The 21,088-nt window shown below is 40.5% G+C and overlaps 1 protein-coding gene across 1 annotated transcript in view; it reads right to left on the bottom strand.

Annotated features, from left to right (window-relative positions):
- LOC121947871 (Kv channel-interacting protein 1-like) overlaps window positions 1-15,999 on the bottom strand; it is a 49,795-nt gene extending 33,796 nt beyond the window's left edge. The window contains exons 1-2 of the mRNA XM_042493029.1: window positions 15,933-15,999; window positions 13,802-14,065 (exon numbers count right to left, since the gene is read on the bottom strand). Coding sequence (XP_042348963.1) covers window positions 13,802-13,889 — 88 coding nt within the window. The 5' untranslated portion in view covers window positions 13,890-14,065; window positions 15,933-15,999. The remainder of the gene's footprint in view (window positions 1-13,801; window positions 14,066-15,932) is intronic.
- Window positions 16,000-21,088: the final 5,089 nt, after the last annotated feature.

Genomic DNA, 21,088 nt, shown 5'->3' on the forward strand with positions numbered 1-21,088 from the left:
TTGAAAAACCCTTTCTTAAAAAAGGGTTCTTCAGCAGCAAATGCTTCTGGGTAGAACCTCAACCCTTCAGGAAAAGCCCCTTTGGAAACCTTATTTCTAAGAGAGTAGCATCACTTGCAGTAACTGTTGTAGTTACTACAACGGGGAAATGGCAAAGACCCTGGGATTGAAAGGGCAAAGACGACATCAGCTGTCTGTGAAGATCGGCCCAAAAGAGGTCACAACATCAATCGCAAAGAGGTCAGTCATCGACCGGGAGTCAGTGGACGGGTGGAGAAAGATCAAGGAGGATAGTCAAAGGCAAAGTCAGAGAGCGTCAGTCAGTGACAGTGTTTATATTCCATGCAACCACCCTGATCTCCAATGCAACTTCCTTCTTTGCTCCCAATTAACAAGAGTCAAAACAGTGCCAACAGTTTGACTGTTTGACCCATAAGTCCAAACAAATGTCATTTAAGGGCATTTTCTGAAACAACTAATGCTGCCAATTTTCTTCAGGTCTTTAGGGCTATCACAATGCCATTTCTTGGAACTTAATCAACAACGAATATTCAAAGCTTCGGCTGATGCAAAAAAAACCACAAAAACATGATGGTTTGGCTTAAAATTCACATTGAAAATGAACAGCTGACTCTGAAAGTCCTGAGTTTGTTTGACCCATCCACCACCCCTCCCACCCTTGCTACATGGATTTTCTCACTCTTTATATTATAGTAATTGCCTGATGCGTATCATACCACAGCAAAGGATGCCTCTGTGCATCCGTGTATGATGCTGACATCCACTGACAAAGCGACAGTACTCAACGAGTTGGTTAGCTGCCCGCGCCCTCTAATGCTGACGCACTCAGTGTGTATCATACCACTACAAAAGATGTTTCTGTGCGTCCTGGTGACAACGAACGAGCTGACCTCCCCTCCCTCATACTCTAAGCAAATTTTTACACTTTTAATACTAGCTCCGTTGCTATGAACATTGTTCTGAACATTGTTTGTTGCCACGAATGAGTTTGTTTATTTTATCTTATATAGTTATATATATAATTATATAGAGGCAATGCAAATTAACATAGTACAACTTCAGCCTGTTACAAACAAGCTGTAGTAACTAATGTTTCACGTATAGAGATTATAGCTATTGCTAGTTTCCAACTCCTGTCCCTATTTAGGATTTTAGTAAAGAAAAAGAAGGAAAAAAGAGAAGATATCAAGGTTACATACAATATCCTGCATACAATAAGGGTAATGGTAAAAAAAATACAAAAAGGTTAATATTTACATCAAAATTACATAGAACTTCAACATACAGTTACAGTAAAAAAGACACAAATATCAATGTTACATAAAGGTACAACACTCAACTAATAGACATTATAAAATAGTTAAAAATGCTCACATCTCTGGTTTTGCTTCAGTCAACCTTCAACACTTTTATTAAAAAATCCATGCCATGTGTCTCAAACAGATGTTACAGGGTGCACTGGGCGTCCATATCTGACACCATGGGCCACTGCCAAACCAGCATTTTTTGGGCCCTGGGAGTGAGACCAGGCTGTGACATTTCATCACATATATCCAAGTCTGCTGTAAATCATCACCAGTATCTAATCATTTTCAGGGAGCCTAATTCATAAGTCTTTGAGATGTCCTGCTGACGAACACAAAGTAAAGACAGACAAAGTAATTGAGGCATTAACGTCTGAGTGCTTTAAAGAAGGAAACCAAAATAGCTTTGCAGACCCGCAGTAACACTGAGTAGCAACAGGTTCATCACATTAGGCCGAGCGCCAAACTCTTCCAAGACATTAAGCCTGACATCGTCTGTGCTGCAACACAGTCCTGTCCAGGGTGCTGTGGATCATTCTGAGTGCCAGCCTACCTCCCTCTCATCATTTATTAACCATTACACAACAGACCTTTTACTAGATTGAGATTGCTGCCAGGATGAATGGATGGAGGGTAAGGACAGAAAAGGATGGGGTTAGACAGTGGGGTTGGGGTAAAGGTAGAAAGCGTTTGACAGCAGACAATGAAGGTGTTGACAAGCAGAGAAAATACAGCGAGCAGGCAGTGAATTATAAATTTGCTGGTAAGTTGCTGCCCGCTCTTATCAGGCGAAGGCTGGATGGAATCTGCTACAGTGATGACCACAGAGAGAGGAGGAGACGAGCGCAGCGAGAGCAGAGGATTGGGAGGGCAGCATGGAGGGAAGGAAAGACAGAAGGTAATGAGACAGGGGAGCAATAAGTGTAGAAAGGGAGGAGAAGAGAGTGAAGTGATGAGAGAGGGTTTGAAAGATGGGAGGAGGTTAGGGAGGGAAAAGGGGAGAAGCGAATTAGAGCAGAGAATTGGGATGACAAAGTTGATGCAGGGGAGATAGGTGAGGACGGAGGGGGTAGATGGAATAAGGGAGCGAGGGAGCAGAAAATGACAGAAACAAGATGGCGGGACGGAGCAGAGTGAGAGAGAGGAAAAGAGTCAGGTAGGCAGAACAGATAGGAGCACCGCACGAGGAGGGAAACTGCACCTGGCCACCAACAGGCTCAGTGTCGTCTGAGTCATCAGAACAAACAGACTGATTTACTGGAGTGAGGAGGAGTGGAGGAGAGGAGCTCAACCACCCTGACAGACACGGGAATGAGGTGTAACGGCGCTGAGATCAGCTGCTCCCACATAGACGACAAACCGCAGGATCCAAGCTGTGCAACAAGGCCTGACTGCAATCAATGTGCAGAGTCAGTTAACACTGCCAAAGTCATTTTGTCTCTGGAATGGCACGGTGCGACAAATGCTGATACATAATCATCACTAAAAGGATCATTGCATCCAAAATATGAAAAATAAATGACCTCTACTCACAGTAAAAAGGAATTCAGGAGTACGTATAACCACCACCTCATTAAATGCGTTGTGGCAGGCTAAAAATTTGAATCTATTGATTTAGATAAACATTTTCATTTGCAAACATATTTTTGATGAGTCGAGTTGAAATAATAATGTTGATAATTGCCTCGTTTCATTTTTGTGGGCAATTTAAACTCAAATTTCAGTTTTCATTGATTTTAAACAAAATTCAAGTTTAGTACCGTAGTGAAACTGGCATAATAATTTGACTTTTCTCTACTCTCAGTTCAGGATTTTGAGTCCCTTCCCCTGGCCACTTAACATTCAGACAGTTAATACTGTGTTAGCGGCCTGCAGGCAAAACAACTAGGACATTAAGACATTTTCTTGCTTAAAAGTGTTGATTTTGGAACAAAGCTACTTCCCCTCACTCAGTGTAGTGTTTGAAGCATGTGAATTCATTAGAAGTTGTCATGACTCTAAAATAGCTGATGCAAACTGTTGCATTAATTTTGTGTCATTTTTTTAAAAGTTCAAATTTGTGCAGATTGTCTTGGTTTCGTTTGAGACGTCTACTTGTAAGATTTCTCCTGCAAAACCGATACAATGTGGATGAATGAAATATGGTGCTAAAATACTGGACAGAAAAAAGGAATCAGGGTCACTATTGGGACAATTACTTCAGTATAAAGGTGAAATGATTAGTTGATTAATTGTCAATTTGAGGCAGATCCACCTATCGCTCGTCCACCAATGCAACCTCTCGTCCAAATATGGTCACTTTCGGCTCCAGAAAACAAACACGGCACAAGCCGAAATGCTGAACTCAAGACTTCAAAGCAGCTGCCCACAAACCAATGGGTGATGTCACGGTATCTACATCCATTATTTATACAGTCAATGGCTGTGTCCAAGGACAGCTTCACCGAGTTTACAGCCAACTACTGGCATGGTTGTAAATTCACGAGTCCTTTGTTGAATGTAAATTTTAAGTAAGCTTAAAAAAAACAAAATGCCTTTCACTTCCACCATAATGGGTTTTTCAGCAACAGATATTGCAAAACTTGGTCAAATGAAACCAAAAGCACAGACAAAATCTGCTTTTTCACACAGTAATTTGACCCTCCAACTGACTGAAAACAAGGTGGCTGGTGACCTTTCTGTACTGGTGCCAAGTCTTAACAGACTGATCAGAGCTAACAATGTTATATAATAAAGAGCAGGGATCTGTTTGAGTCTGTACTGTTTTGAGTTTTCTCTCCATGACAACAGACTATTTCTCATTTCAAGGCCACGGCTGCTATTATTCGGTCCCACAGTGAATCTCTCAGGAAGATGCAGTGCTGTTCACCGCCCACATACTTTATGTCACCTGTCAAGATGTGAAAAACTCCACTTTGCCGTGACCATCTAACCTACTCCCTCTGGTCGATACACAGATGGCACATTTTGCAGAGCTCTTTAAAAACCCGGCCAGCTCGAGGTGAAATTACACAGGACAAAAACCAGTGAGAAACACACTCACACTGAGCTGTTAAACATTCGTTTTTCAGCCTGCTTTAAATATTTACTGTTTTTTTTTGTCATAAATGTTTAACAGACAGCATCACCTTGCCCGTGGGTGCTACTGTACTCGAGCTCTGTCACTACTATTCCTGGATGACACACCAGGGTGTTGGCTTCTTCAAAAGTGCAAATGAAAAACACATTGTGTTTACTGCTGCTTATTTCTTTACCTAAAGTACCCAATTGGTTTCTGTGAACTGAATACAAACACCTCTATTGACTCTCCCCCTCCGTGTCTCTCGTTTCCTTCCTCCTCAGCACATCAGAGTGATGGAAGTGTTAATTGTATGCAGCTTGGGGATTGATTACAGCGTTTCAGGGGAGGAACGGTGTCCCCTCCCCTGAGAGCTTCTTCCATATGAATTATTATGCATTATATTTTATATTAAACATGCACTGTGTCCCCTATGGCACATTAAAAGTGATATGACAGCATTTTGGAGGCGTAGTACACACACTCAAAGGTGCGGAGCACACACACAGGGAAAAGCACACACACTCATATCCACATCAAAGCTTGTGTGCACAAAGATACACACATGTGCTCACTCACGTATGTGCAAAGCGTGCAATCATGTACATACACACACACTCTTCTTCCCTGCTTTGTTCTCATTTACTCATACATCCTACTTTCACTTCTTCTTCGCCTCTCTGAATACAAAAGTGCAGCCAAGTCCCCCCGACTCACAGAGGAGGGACCTGAAGCGAATATCTAATGAAAAAAGGAGCCGCTGAATGTTTCATTAAGCACTTATGACGAACACTTTGGATCTGAGTCTGGTGAACCCTCAGCTTGAAAATCCACCTCAGTGTCCGTCATCATTCATCAACCATCAGAGGAAGAGCTGCTTCATCAGCAAGCACTTTAAGACCCTGAATATTTAATGCTTCATTTGGTTAGGACTCAACATCATTTTTTGTTTCGGATCTGCCCTGACAATATGGGATTACAGGAGAGGGAAAGATATAAGGAGGAGGAATCAGACGCCCTCTGCTGTGCAGCCTGAGAAACTCACAAATGGAAAGAAAAGAAGCATTTAATACTAAAATTTGTTTAAAAAAATGTAAAAACAAAATGACATAATAAATCATTACTGAATAATAAATACTGATGTTCATACCCAGATATTAAGCCACAGTAAAGGAATACTTCAACCCTGGAATGATCATTTGTATATCAATTATTCACAACTTGCGTTAAATTTGCTAAGAGAACTGTGTTTTTCTTGGATGAACCATGCTGAACAAAGAATCCAAAAACTGAGAAAACTTATTGATGAATTGAAGTCATAGGAGACCACGCTTAACAACTGCAAAACTGTTTCAAAACATCCATTTACAAACAAAATCAGATTTGGCTGTTCAATATGAATGTTCAACTATTTGTTCCTTTTTTAGAGTTTGAACAGTTTGAACAGGGTTCAGCAGGACGCTCAGCTGTAATTCAGTTGTAAGCTAATTACGCTAATGATGCATCAGATACGTGCAACGACATTTTTTTCAACACTAGATATCAAACAAAAGCCGGAGATTGTATCGTATTGAATTGCTGTGAGCTTTAAATTCACCACTTCTCAGCAGAAGATAAGATTATCTCAGAGTTTGATGAGGCAAAGACTCTCCTCCTCCGGGCAGCTGCCTCAGCGTGCTCAGCTGTCTGTACCAAAGAGCATCGTCACAGCGAGGAGCACTCACTCTGCAGCTAAATCTGGGGACTAAAATTTCCGCTGAGTGCACACTGACTTACAAATGTGTGTATTCCTGTGATGCGTGATGAAGTGTTTCAAATTGTAAGTTTTAGTGAAAATTCATGTATGTGGGAATAACTGTGCATATGGATGCATGGACATATGGCCCTGTGCACTGGATAAACAAAGAAACTTCATTCACAATAGAGGCACGAAAAAAAAATTCTAAGTTTTTCACAGAAATTCATTATAACACAGGCTGAGTAACTGATATACAAATAATCATTTGGGGGACGTATTTCTTTAAAATATAGGACAGTAGAGTCATATTTTGTTGTAAGTTGTCAATGAATAAAAGCCTGTTTGTTTTTCCCTTCTGGAAACAAGCCCTTCCAGTCGAGCCGCTAAACAGACAGGAAGAGGAAGATTAAGATTGCATGATACTGTCATTCCCAACACAAGAACGCTTTGAAGCCTGAGAGGAGTCAGGACATTGTTTGTTTTTTGTTTTTCCCTCTAGCAAAGATTCCTCAGCAGGGGGATTGTTTTAGATTACCAAAGAACATCTAGGGGCAAAAATGGAAAAGTTTAAGTATATTTCAGTTATTTTCAAGACATTTTTGGCTTCATGGAATAGGAGAAACAAAACTGGATGCAGTTCAGGTTAGGAGTTAAACTAATGTCAGATAGCTGAAGGCTTTCTGGTCTTACCCTGGCTGAAGAAAAAAGGGGATTCATTTGTGTTTTCTGTGTTTTGCTGTGGATTTTCAGCCAAAGACATTTTTCTTTGCTGATAGAAGCTGCCAGGTGCCACCACATTTGCCCAGACCACCTCAGAGCACATTGCTCTGCATCCAGGCAGGTTGGATTTGTACGCCAGTCAGAGGCACCTGAGGGCAGGCTGCATGGATGGGATAAGTGAAATCATGCAGGCTTTTTAAGGCCTGGCCTGGCTTGACAGTATGTTTACAGGGTTTTCAGAGACGACAGGAGGCTGAGAAGGCAGAGCAGAAAGTGACAAACAGTCAGAGATGAACTGAGAAGAACACCAAAGTGACGAAAAGGATTCGGTCTAATCAGCCTGCAGCTAGAGGAAGTGAACAGAGCTAAAAAGACTCAGGAAACTCCAGATTTCTGTGAAATAAAAGCAAAAAAATCCGAGCGTCAACAAGTGCGGTTGTCCTCTGAGATCAATTACTGATATTTTTAGCTTTAACACAAAGTTTGTACGAGAGATTAGCAGGAAACACAGAAATATGGCTCTGGCTACAATGAAGCTCGAAGGATCCCTGTATTATTTTAGTGCCTCAGACTAAGCAGAAAAGCCTTATTTAAATATTTTTAACATGAAAAGTAAAACAAAAATGATGATTTCTCCCACCAAAACAGTACAATAAAAAACAACGTAAAATAGCCTCAAAGTTGTAGTTGGCTTGCCAGGGTCCAGACCTTTGAATCTGCCCACACCACTGACTTAAGAGCTGACTCATTTCCTGACATCATGACATGAAACAGCGGTTTTACGGTTAAAAAAACAAACAAAAAACAACAACAATCAATGAGCACCATGGGGAGACTAATGATTAACCATTCAGCGCCACAGGCGACTAATGCCAATGACTAGCTGTTACAGAGCAGAGCACTGGATCACAAGAGTGATAACAACAACGGCAAGCCCCGTGGACAAAATAAAAAACTGCCATCGAATATCGCCCAACTTTGTAATTCATTTTACTTTGCTACGCTCCACTCTTAAAACCCCATCAAATCACGTCTGTTGGCATAATTGCGATGCATCAGTGAGCCCACTTTAAACTCTGATTTGGCCCTTAACTTGTAACTGTGAGGGGCCAGGAGAGCTGGCATCAGTGTCATCTGTCAGCAAACGGCACAAGCAACAAAATCGCCAGCTGACAAAACAAACAATGTCATCTTACACGGCAAAAGTCATGGCAGCTTTCCCACTTGACATTAATTGCCTGCATCGACAGTAATGTTCACAATTTAAATTTATATAATCCTAAATGACAACATCAGTTCTCTTTTTAACGATCTCCCTTGACCTGTTTGTGTTTGTATCGGCCATACAGTCGTAGTGTTGTAAACGCCGCTCCCGTCGCTGAAATTTAGCAGCACATCCGGCACATCTGCTGGCCATGATAACAGTGAAATGACTCCACAGTGTGCTAATGGTGCAGACCCACAGCAGCTTAAATTTACTTTAGACTCAGGCAGATATTTGGGTTTCTAGTGATTGGTTAGGGAAAATCAAATCTCCCTCCACCACAGAAATCAGTTAGAGCAGGCGCAGTGTCAGTCTGAGATGGAAACGGAGGATGATGATGTGATGAATTGACATTTGTGTTTAATATGAGGTAATCCTCTAAAGGCATTCACAGGAATCCACTGCAGCTGACCAGAAACCAGTCAGAGCCAAGCATATTTTAGTGAACTGCTTAGCTGTAAAATGGGATAGTTTGTGACCCGGCCGCCATGTTGGAAACAGCTGAGCTGAAACGAAGCACCTCCCACCGGCCGAAGCAGTAGTAACTATTTACATGTAGCTAGTTACAGTTATTAATCTACAAAATAAACATAACTGTAATCAGTTACAGTTACTTAGGAAAAATCTGATTAAATTACAGTTACTAATGAAACTGGTGATCACAAAAGGGGTTACATATGAAAAACCATTTTTCAGTAAAATGTTTATATGTTAATAAAACATTCATGCTGTTCCTTAACATCTTCACTGTGCAGGACTACCTTCTTTTGGTATATTTTGGGACAATGCAGGTCAGCAAAGCCTTTGAGACAAATTTGAGAGAGACATTATGCACGTATATGGTTTTTTTTTTTTTTAGGTCTTTTCAGCTTTATGTCCCGTTTAAAACCTTTGTTAGAAAAGGGATCAAAAAGTAATCAAATTTATTGAGTTACATTACTTTGATAAATTAATTAAAATAGTTACTTATTACATTTTTAACAGGGTAACTAGTAATCTCTTACCTATTCAGAAGTAAACTTCCTTACACTGGTGGCGACAGTAGAAAAAGGTACCGCCTGTAGATTTAAATTGAGGCCACAGTTTATTGCACCTAAACTTTTTACAATACACAGGTCCAAAAGTTACATTAGACTTTCAGACCTGTCTCTACCATAACAATGCCATCAAGCAATGTCTTATGTATTTTTATATTCTAAGTTAAATAATTTATAAACATTAAATTTACATAAATGTTACACATTTTCAGTTCCTCATTATAGTAAAATGTCCCATAATTCACCCCTAAAATGAAATACACTGTTTGTTTCATTAGACCTGACGCCTTGCTTTTCCAGCTTGCATAGCTCTTTCAAATCATGTTGACTTCATTTTGTTGTAGATATTTGGATACTTTCGGGCAGTCATTTGTTTTTGACCTCATACATGATTTATACTTTTTTAAAATCTACCGTGTCTCTGAGCTTCAGTGACTTTAATTAACTGTGCACAGTGATACGCATCATGTTTGTACTATGAACTTCAGAAAGTAAACACGATAAGTAAGATCAGGATCAAGAACAAATCCTTGACTTTTTGTGAGCCAATGCTTGATAGTTAATTAAGAAGGCTGATGTGAATTTCTGTCTGTTAACCTGTATTTTCTCAAAGCTGCCAGCAGAGGTCGATGCTGCTCTGAAAGTGACTCCACACGGCGCTTAATCCTGTGAGTGTACCTGTATTTGTACTGCCTTTCAGTACACTTAATACACAAAAACTCTGTATTCTCTGAGTATTTTTCAAGCTGCTCTGGTGAAAAGCTCTTGTTGCTACAGAGAGAAGAGAAGGAAAACTACTTCTTTCCACAGAATTTATTACTGTGGCTCTTAAACTGTCCCAAAACGCTGACTGTTAAAGGTCATCTGAAAAAGAGTCTGTAAAGTAACAGTGAAGGTTAGAAAAGGCAGCAAGGCCTGGCGACTACAGAAAAGTACTGGAACCTGATTTGGCCTTTAAAGTCAGCAGCATCTGACTGAAGAAAAAGATTAGTATGGAGCGTGACGGATAAATGGAAGCCTGAATGGGTGGTTGAACTGATGTCTTAAAATTTATAACTTACAATGAATCATACGCGATTCTGAGAGGAAGGTTCACATTTGATATTTGGGGTGAAACTGTTGTACAAACTAGCAACGGCAGTAGTTTTGCAGAAGTAGTTGTAGCGTTTCAAAGAAAATGTGAGGGAATGATAAAGGGTTAAAGGGGCACTCCACAAATTTTATACAAGAGGATCACTTTACTCATTAAGAACTTTAAAACGTGGGTGTTTAAAGGCTGGTTCAGACAAAAAATTCACAACAAGTCAAGCTGAAACTTGCAACTACTCAAAATGTCAGTCAGTCAGTCTGCAAAGTTATGAAACCTGCCGGTTTACACCAGTGTGATCAACGGCCCTCTGTCCTTACATTGCAACATACATATATAATTTGTAGCTTCTTAAATTATGAATGAGGATAGTGACAGTGAGATACTTTACACAGTTGCATTTCTAGTAGGAACAATCTGAGCCTCAGATGGACCATTTTCATAATAAAAGAGCCACAATAGTTTAAACACTCAGCGCCAAATAAATAGTCACTGAGTATGAGAGGGACACACACAGTGAGCAGCAGCAGAGAATGAAGACAGACAGATGTGTCAGCAGAGGTGGGAATGAAAACAGTATGGACACGGGCTCAGCTGGGACAGAGGGCTAATGTCAGAGAATGCCGCAGCAAGCAGAGATGGCGTCTGCGGACCGTTTGCAACTGACTTGGTCAGTGGCTGGCTGTTGAAGCAGATGATGTGCCTTATATCCTAAAACAAGCCGATGGTGACTGAGTCTGAGGTGACTCCATCAGATAGCTTTGGTCAAGCAGAGATCGCTCACAACACTGTAACTTTTCACTGCAGTGCTCTGAAAAGGGTTAATTTTGACATGGATCTTTGAAATGAGGTCAAGTGGGTCAAGTGTGTAAGATTTAGACACAGAAGTGTCTTTTTCTCAAAAACAAACAGCCTGTGATTAAAGAAAGCACTTTCACGTTACAAATCAGTGTTTCTCCAGCGCTATTTGTCGGAGACAGCCGTTTTCCCAGCTCCTGCTAATGTGTGCTCACCTTTTTTCTGTGATAACTTTACATCAAGAAGGATGTTTTTACGGAGGTATCTTCCTCTTCATAACAAACAGACCTGATGATTTAAACAGGCTAAGACACTGAATAAAGTAGTTTCATGTTTAAAATGTAGTGTTTTTCCCGATGCTCCTCGTCACAGTGGGGCTTCTAACTGCAGTGGCGGCCCGATAAAGAGCCAGCGTTTGGTTTGCTTTTTCTAAGATAACAAAAACACGATTCTTATTTTCAGGTGATTAGATACTAAAGAAAACACACTTTTTATATAATATTCCACTTCTGCCAGTACATCCCCTTTAAACGCTACACATGGATCTTTAAAAAGAGTCCAAAAGATGTTAACACATTGCATCTTGGGAAGTGCAGGATGTAGGAAAAGTCAGAATATGTCGGCCTGCTTCAGTTTTGACCATTTTTAATGGAATGGTCTAAACTCCATGAAACTGCAATACAAAATCAACAGAGTATCTCTTCAAGGGGACTGTGTTCAGGCTGGATTACCCAGAGTCCTTCAGTAAGCTCCTGCACTTTCACCTCACTTTCATAGACACATCATCATAGACACGTCATCTTCATCATCTATCTGGAAAATTGATCCTCAGAACAACTAAATATTCAAACACTAACGCTGTTAGACATCATTAGGCACCATTAGAAAAATACGAAACCAAGAAAAACTGAATTAGATTAAACTCCTGTCCTATGTTCTCCAAATGGCTCCATAACTAACCATTTTATAGCGGTCTGGTTTCTGGTGCAGACAGTATCTGAAAGTCATTGAAAGTGGACCACAGCACTCCATGAAAACTTAGGTAAAAGTGGAATTTCAGAAAAAACAGTTCAATTTTATGCACTCACTATTTGCTATTAAATTACAACAGCAGAACTATGTGGAATTAGTGTTCGGCCCCTCAGTGTTCATCGGTTTGCAGAAAGACAGCACAGGGCAGCTTCTCTTCATGCCCAATTAAAGCACCAATGTCCCAAATTGAAAAGCAATGGGCAGTAAACACAAGCCATAAAACAACAAAATTGGAATGGCCCTTTAAGGAGCTGGAATTTGTTCTTGTGTGTGTGTGTGTGTATGTGTGTGTATGTGTGTGTGTGTGTGTGTGTGTGTGTGTGTGTGTGTGTGTGTGTGTGTGTGTGTGTGTGTGTGTGTGTGTGTAGGCCATTTTCCTTTATGGCCGTTGTCTAATCTGATGTTGCTGCAGATGTAGCTCTCGCTCCCACCGGAGCTCTGAAAAAGAGCAGATGTAGACCTGTGTGTGTGCATGTGTATGTTTCTAGATAAGTGTGTTTGTGTGTGCATGTGTGTGCATGTGTGCGCACGTGTGTGAGTGTGTAGGTGGGTGTGTTGGATATTTTGCAGACCCGGATCTCTTCTTCCTGCAGCTCATTTCCTCATTGTCTGTGTGGGTGTTTTAATGGGGGTGTATTACTTCCATGTGTGTCTTTTACATGTGTGCACGTGTGTTCTTGCATGTGCGTGTGTGTGTGTGTGTGTTTTCAAGTGCTTTTGGACAAGTGTGTACTTCTTAGTGTAGACATATTAGGCTCATCTATACAGCTGTTTCCTTTTTTGACCATCTATGAATTTTTCTTCTAAGGAGTAATTTGTTACGCAACCAAACCTCAGCAGCAGCTCCTTCATGATGCTGTGTTTGTGTGTGTGTGTGTGTGTGTGTGTGTGTGTATGCGCGTGTGTGTGAGACCTTGAGGGCAATTGTACCCACTGTGACTGAATGCTTTAACCATCCTCAAACACGTGCACGAGTGTGTGAGTATGTCTTTGTGCATCTACTGTATGTGTGTGACTGACTTCTAAGATGTTTCTCATCCCTCCAGACAAAATGTCAATAGGCTCAAAGAGCATTATACTGTACTTGTGCATGTGTGTGTTTGTGTTTGTGTACCTCCAGGCTGCTGCTGTGTTGCACACAATTTTCTGGAACTCTGTGCGTATTCCCCTGCACTGCTTCCACAATAAAAGCACTACTCTGATGGTGCATGCACGCACAAAAACACTGAACTCGTACTTAGAGGCACCAAACCACGGATGCACACACACTAAATAACAGCTAATGAATCACAATAGTAAAACCCTCCCCTTCCTCTCAGCATCGTGCATGTACAGCCCCTCTTCCCTGTTGCCACACCGACACGTTTTATTACTCACATTCATCACAAACGCACACACACTCTGCCCTATATCAACTTTATCTCTCTTCTCTATTAGCTGCTTACTCCCTTCTTCTCTGTCTCCTTCGGTCGTCTCTCTGGAGAACATATACTGAACAGAACGAGGTCAACTGCAGACATGAGCGGAGATGGAGGAGAGTAAAGGAAAGAGTTGTATGAGCTGAAGATGAAAGACAAAGTGGATAGGACTTTTACTTCTGCTTTTGTGTGACACTGATGAAAATGTGCGGCGTTGACTGCTCCAGTGTAACTGTTGAGACTCACTTTCACTGCTTGCAACTTACACACATAAACATAAACTTGTACATGTACAAGACAAGAGAGACATAATCAAACACTTACCTTTAATGAGAGTCCCAGTCACCAGTTTGTGCAGGGACACAGCAAACTTGACAAGCCCCTGTTTGCAGCGCTTGGCACACCCCGCCATCCTGACAGCGACCGGCAGGCTGAGCAGGGCCAGAGCAGGACAGGTCCAAATCAGCACTCTCGGGTCGAAGTGGAAATCAATACAACTTGTTCTGGTGAAGTGTATGAATCCAGCAGAGTGAAAGAGGCAGCAGAGAGCACGCTCCTCTCACTTGTGTCGCCTTTCGTCCTGCGGAGCTGGAAGAAGAGAAAAAAAAAAAGAAATGGTGATCTCCCCCTGCTTTCCCTCCCCCACTCCTCCCCCTCCCCCTCCCTCATCCCACCTCTGAATAAGTCCAAATTAGTGACTGCTTGAGAGCGAGGTGAGCGATGAAAAAAGAGTAAGAGAGAGAAGAAGTGTGTTAAAGAAATAAACTCTCAGTTTCCTCGTAAGACAACCACAGCTCGTTAGAGGTGATCTTACAATCCAAGTTTCCGAGAAACTTCCCTCCAATCTGCAGGCAGCCTCTGGGATTGCAGTAATGAAGCAAGCTCCTCTTGGTTTTCTATCTCTTCTTCTTCTTCGTTGTTGTCGCTTCTTCCCTTCTGCTTATCAAATGTATCCCCCCTTTTAAGTGGGGAAGCCGTAATCCATTTTCAGCACCAGTGACAATGGACAGCTCCCCATAACGCTGAGCAAACACACTGAGCTCGATGTGTTTCTCTCTCTCGAGGCACACACACATACACACTCCTCCTTCAACCCCTCCCACAGCCCTTATAACACATACATACTCACCATCAGGTGATAAAATAAGCTGTGTGTCTATTTTTGACTTTATTTCTGCTGGAATACAATACATTCAGGAATGCTTTCTTTTTAATATGGGATAAACATATATAACATATATGTATCTTCTGTTTGTCATTTGCGCTCCCTTATTTATTTAAGTTTCATCTGAAATTTACTGTACCTTTTTCAGGGTAAACAATTAATATCTGACTGCCGACCACCGATTGCTGCATAAATAAAATGACGAATAAAGAAATGTTAAAGTGAAAGTTCTCATTTCAAACATGTATTATAAGATCAAAGGTATTATATAATTCATATAAATAAAATATACAAGTAGAGGTACCCATTAAGGCAGACTGGCATTCAGATCGTTCCATTCAAAATTACACTACTGGATTGATATTATTGTTGCACTAATAGAGTCTGTCTATTCATCAGTAAATACACAGAGCACGTTTTATTTATAGTAACACGTTATTTATATATCATGTAGATTCAAGCTGAGAAAACCAGATGAAAGAGCTTCTGACTGTAGATCATCAAAATAAATAAATGAAATGTTTAAAACTTTAAATTATTCACAATTTCAGTGATTTACATGCATAAATCGTTTAACATGTAAATAGACTGTATTATAGCTTTATTTCTGACATTCTTTTCTGCTGTATTTGTGTAGGCTAGTGAAATTGTACGTTTTACAACCTAGATCTATATGAATATTCTGTGTGATTATAACTGAGGATTTGTACATTTTTAAAAGGAGACAATATTTTATACTTTGGACTAAATTATTTTAGCAATGTAATGGACTCAAAGCTGAGTTCTGATGAAAATGGATACCATGCATGTTGGATAAGGACAGTTTTGATATTTAGTTTTAATATATATTATCTAAAATAATATCAGTTTATTTTGTTTTATAGCTCATTACTAGGGCTGTAACGATTAATGAATAAATTGATGAATCAATTAGTTTTTCACTATTAACTTAATCGCCAACTAGTTTGATCATTAAATCGATTTGAGTTTTTTGTTTTTTGGATTTTTGGTTGTTGTTTTTTAGATGAAAGTCTAAAGTTCCTGATTCCGTCTTCTTAAATGTGAAAATTTTCAAGTTTATTTACTCCTATGCCATTAAAGTGAATATCTTTGAGTTATGGACAAAAAAAAACATTTGAGGAAGTCATCTCGGGCTTTGGGAAACACCGCTGCAAATCTGCGACGTATCCTCAAACAGCAGATTGTGTGATATGCTTTAGCGCACCATCAATGGTGTTACGTAACGTTACGCAGGTTAGATGTATGAAAAGAAACATGGTAAGGACGTACCTTAAAACAACTCTCTCAAAGTTTGCACTGTTTCAATCACCTGTTTCTGGGGAAATTCCGGCGTTTTCCTGACTCGTAAGTGCAGCTCGGGGCCGCTTCCTTCTTCCGTCGGCGCATTGGTCACGTGATTGCAGACTTCCAAAATGCGTGGGTTTTGCGCGCTACGCCTGCATGAGATATATGCGAATTTTGGTGCTTTACTAATTTATGGAAAGCCGCACATTTTTATTTTTTTTTTTACAACTAATCGCTTAATCAATAAAATAATTGTAACATTAGCCGACAATGATAATAATTGTTGGTTGCACCAACTTATCACATATTTTGTGTGAAAACTCCTTATCTGATAGATGTGGCTGTAGAGGATGAATGGGGTACAGCGTTGCACAAAATGGAAATACAGGGTAGGCTACCCCAGAACTGCACAGTACTCAAGTAAATTTACTTACTACTCTGTGCAAATAAAAGTAATTACCACAAGGGGTGTTGTAATGGGAGGAAAAGTATGGCCCCCTGGAAAGATGCTCAGCCTTGCAAAAATTTCTCCCAGTTGCCACTGGCGGTATTACACCGCAAAAATCCCCTGAAACCCAAAAAGCATTTCCCCTATAGGCCACGATTTTAAAAGAGACTTCTGTAAAACTGTTGACAGGACACCATGAACTGCAATCAAGGTTAATTATGAACCTTTCTATTATGAATTTTTGACCCATGGTGATTTTATATTTTCAAAAGTCTCCTGCAGCTGAGAAAAGCATTTTGAATATCTGTGATGTCATCACAATGTAAAGTCTACAAGTCGAGCAGGAATTCATGGGTGCCAGCAGGAGAGAAACATGCATAGTCAGTGGGCCGCATACCGCAAAGGTCAGTGTGAAAGCTAGAGAACCAGGCAAGCAACCCCACTGAGATGAATAAGCACCATCTCTGTTCCTCTGTCTAGGTATTATTAAAGTCTATGGGAAAAGTGGAGCTGATTACCCAGGACCCCAAACAGAGGGGGGCCCTCAAAAAGCCTGAAGTAGTTTGTTTTTGCTTGTAATTTTTGTTAGATAATTAGTGCCACAAATAAATTAAAACTGACTTAGTAAATTGGTTGAAAGACTGCACTTTGTTTAAAGAAACTGGAAGCTTTCTAAGTCTCCTCTCACACCTTAAAGGCTCAAAACAGTTTAGTCCACCTCTGCACTAGGAATCATTGCTAAACACAGCTAAAGCAGTCTGTTCTTATTACAAAGTCATGAGGCTACATATGGCCACTTTGTCAGTGCTTTTGGTGTAAGATCCCAATGCCAAAATCCACCTTTCACATGTGCATGATACGCCACCGGATGGAGTCAGGTGGGAACGCATCCGGATAGAACCGGTCGCGGTGCTAGCATCAGTAGAGAATGCAGCCAGTGCGAGGATGCCTATAGGGTATCAGCAGCATCTTGATTTGTAAATAGCAGACGGAGAAGGATACCATGAGTGGAGGTCCACTGCAAAGTGGCAATATGTGATGACTTGAGATGAGACCATGCTTATGCTGCTGGAGCACCAACTTAAAAGGGAATGTCTTCCCCCAAGAACAGGAAATTGGGGGGAGGGGGTTCCTAAAAAACAAAAGAAAAAAGGAAGGGGAAAGAAAGAAAACTGAGGTTATGTGTCAAAAGGTGCATGACAAAGACATGGATCAAGACAGGAAGGACGTGGGGCCCACAGAATTTGGTACCACACCCCTGATTAATACAATACTACACTAAATGTTAATATATCGCAAAGTCCTCTTGTTCATTGATTCCTTTGACCCCAATCCCAATTCATCAATAAACCTTCAGCCAGGAAGCAGGACTGCCAATGACTTGAGCGAGTTGTATTTGACCAGTCTTGTAATGCACCACATGCTGTTGACCTTTACCTGGCTGCTAATCCATCCTGACTGGGCTTTACACAACACTATCATCATCATCTGAAACCTGCACATAACTCAAGAAAAATGCTGAGACTAAGAGAGAGAAAAGGATGGAAAAGAAAGAGAAGCACAGGAGGGAGAAAAAAGGAGAAAGAGGATACAGAGACATAATCTTATAATGTCCTTCTGGGCTATATTTAGTCTTGCATCCCATATAGCTACTGGACTGAGGGCTAGCACACAAAATACAGGGGAAAAAAAGCAATAACGGTAAAGTTAAGAGGAGGAGAAATGAAGAAATAGATGTAAACAGACACAATGGGGGGGAGAGAGGCAAGCAATGAAACAATAAAAATGCAAATGAAAGGCATAAAAACTGAAGAAATGGAGAGAATTGATGGAGAAGAATGAGCTGTGGGTTCTGCCAAAAGTTATTTGCTATTAAACTGTTTGCAGGGGCCAGGATCAATACTTCTCCTCTGACTCTGAGGGTTCACACTTCAGGAAAGCAGAGGAAGGTGTGATAAAGAAAACAACATGAGAGCAGAGTGTATGAAAGAAAGGACGAGGAGAGAGGTAGAAGGAATAAAAGCAAGTCAAACGGTTGAGCGGAGCAAAAAGAAGGGGGATGATTGTTTTCTGAGGCGCCACCGCTGCTTTAGCTATTAAGCATGAAGAAGATTACTGTGTGGGGGAATTTGCATAAACATGCTCCTCTATTACCGCCCCCATTGTTCATGATTAATGAGATTAGGGTTGCCTTTGCGCACAGATTCAAGGATGTAATAGCGGCTAATTGCTTGTCTCTTCCCAAATTAGAAGTTGCACTGTTTGATGTTTGTTTCAGCTTGGATTTGCTCAAATTGATGAAGCTCTCCACATGGTAGGAGAGAGCGTACCTGATGGGCACTGTGGATGATAAAGATGTGGAGAAAATTCAAAGGGGAGAGAAGACACAAGAGGAGCTGGAGGAGAGATACTGTTTCACGATGCACAACAGCAATAAAGCATTTCAAATTGAGCTGAAAAAAGGAGGCAAAGAAGATGCTAAAAGAGAAAAAAGGCAATAATATAAACTACTTGTGGGTGATGAAATGGTAAAGATCAAAGAAAGTGAGGATTGTATGAGAGAGACAGCTGAAATAGAGAGATTAAGGTGTATAAAGACACAATGCAAATAAAGAAGAAAGGGAAGAAAAAAGAGAACCGAGACTGGCTCAAAGTATGAAGGTGAAAGTAATAGAGGAAGAAGAGTTGAGTGCAGAGAAAGGAGAAGACAGTGGGAGAAAAATGGAGAGGGGGTGGAGACAGGCAGAAAAACGAGCGAGACAAAAAGAGAGGAGATTGCTTTGAACGCTGTAGATCTGTCAGAATTGAATCACAGGCGGCCAGCTGTAAGCTCTGATAGTGCTCTGCCTCTAAATATAACAGGCACTGAGATGGACTGATACGGCCACAACACACACACACACACACACACACACACACACACACACACACACACGTACACACAAAGAGATGGTGAGAACAGACGGGGCACATCTCAACACTGAGGAGAGAGAGAGAGGGATAAAAAAATGGCAAATCTGTACCATACACTCAAAAAAGGTGCTAACTAGAGCCATATTGGGTTCTTAAGCTTGGCTCCATAGAAGAACCTTTTCTGAAGGTTTCAGCTGGAACCCTTTAGAGGTTTCAGAGGTCGGCTTCAGAAGAGCTGTCTGTTACATGTGCGCTATGCAGCAGCAGCCTGTGAAAAACTTTCCTGACTGTTGTGCCTGCAGACAGGCGAAACGAAAATCATCTGTTATCAACCATCATCCGCTGTTTGAAAGTATTTCGGATATGGGAGAAAACAAATCATGGTAAAATGGTAAATGCACTTGCACTTGTACAGCTCTTTTCTACTCATTCGACCACTCAAACACTCACATACATTCATACACTGGTGGCCAGGGCTACCTTACACCTGCTACTCAGTTTTAACCATTCATACACGTTCACACATCAGTGGAACAGCCATTAGGAGCAATCTCGGTTCAGTATCTTGCCCAAGGATACTTTGATGTGTTGACTGTAAGAGCCGGGGATCAAATCGGGTATGAAATTTGGACGATATCAAGTCTTGTCCTCTTATCTTCCGACCCACTCTACTGAGCCAGATATGCAAAGATTGCATGATACTTTGAATGCATGAAGGCCACAAACACTTATTTTAAGTCTTATTTTGACACATTACGCAGCAGGAATGTAGCATAACATGGAAGTGAAGCAGTGCTGTATTTATTTACATGCGACAGTGAAATAAACATTTTGTGCCTAAACAATGAATAATTGTGATCTCAAAATGTATCAAATTGGTCATAATTATCATTACAAAATACCAAGTATTGGGTGCCTGTAAAAAAATTCATGTCTGCAGACCATGTGTTATTGTATGAGGTGAAAATATCAACTATGGCAGAACATAAGTGAAGTGAATTGACTGGGGGATTCCAGATACATCTACATGGATAAATATTTGAATATTTGGGTAAGGATCTTGTGATCTTTCAACAAGAACACTTCCCTCTGAAAAGGCTTATTAATAGAACCCTTAGTCTTCTAAAAAGGCCTTGAAGAACCCTTTCTTATAAATAACCATTTTAGAACCCATTCCTCTTTTTTTAAACAAAAAAGGGGCTCTTTTTGGGGGACAAAAATGGAACCCTGAGTCTATTAAATAACACTCTTAAAAAAGGTTCTTCGGATGGCAAGGGTTCTATGAAACCCACAGTCGTACAAAGAATCCTTGAAGAACCTTTTCTTCAAAAAAGGTTCTTCAGATGACGGTTCATAGTTCATAATGGAAATATTAGTATTTCGAAGAACCCTTTGAGAATCCTCTCTACATAAACCAAACTGGTTCTTATTGGAACTCTTAGTCTTTAATAAAAAGCCTTTAAGAACCCTTTTTTCAAAGAAATGTTATTTTGATGAAAACATTTAGTCTAACCAAAAAGCCTTGAGGAACCCTTCTCCAAGAAAAGGTTCTTTGGGTGACAAGGTTTCTTAATGGAAACATAGGTCTTACAAAATAATCCTTGAACAACCCACTCAATAAAAATTCTTTGGATAGCGAGGGTCCTTAGTCTTACAAAAAAAAAATCCCTTTCTTCAAAAAGGGTCCTTTGGATGGGTTCTGAGGAACTTGTAGTCTTATAAAAAAACAGCCTTGAATTAAGAACCCTCTCTTCAAAGAAATGTACCTTTGATGGAAATG

This window comes from Plectropomus leopardus, chromosome 9 (genome assembly GCF_008729295.1).
Source record: "Plectropomus leopardus isolate mb chromosome 9, YSFRI_Pleo_2.0, whole genome shotgun sequence".
NCBI classification, from domain to species: Eukaryota; Metazoa; Chordata; class Actinopteri; order Perciformes; family Serranidae; genus Plectropomus; species Plectropomus leopardus.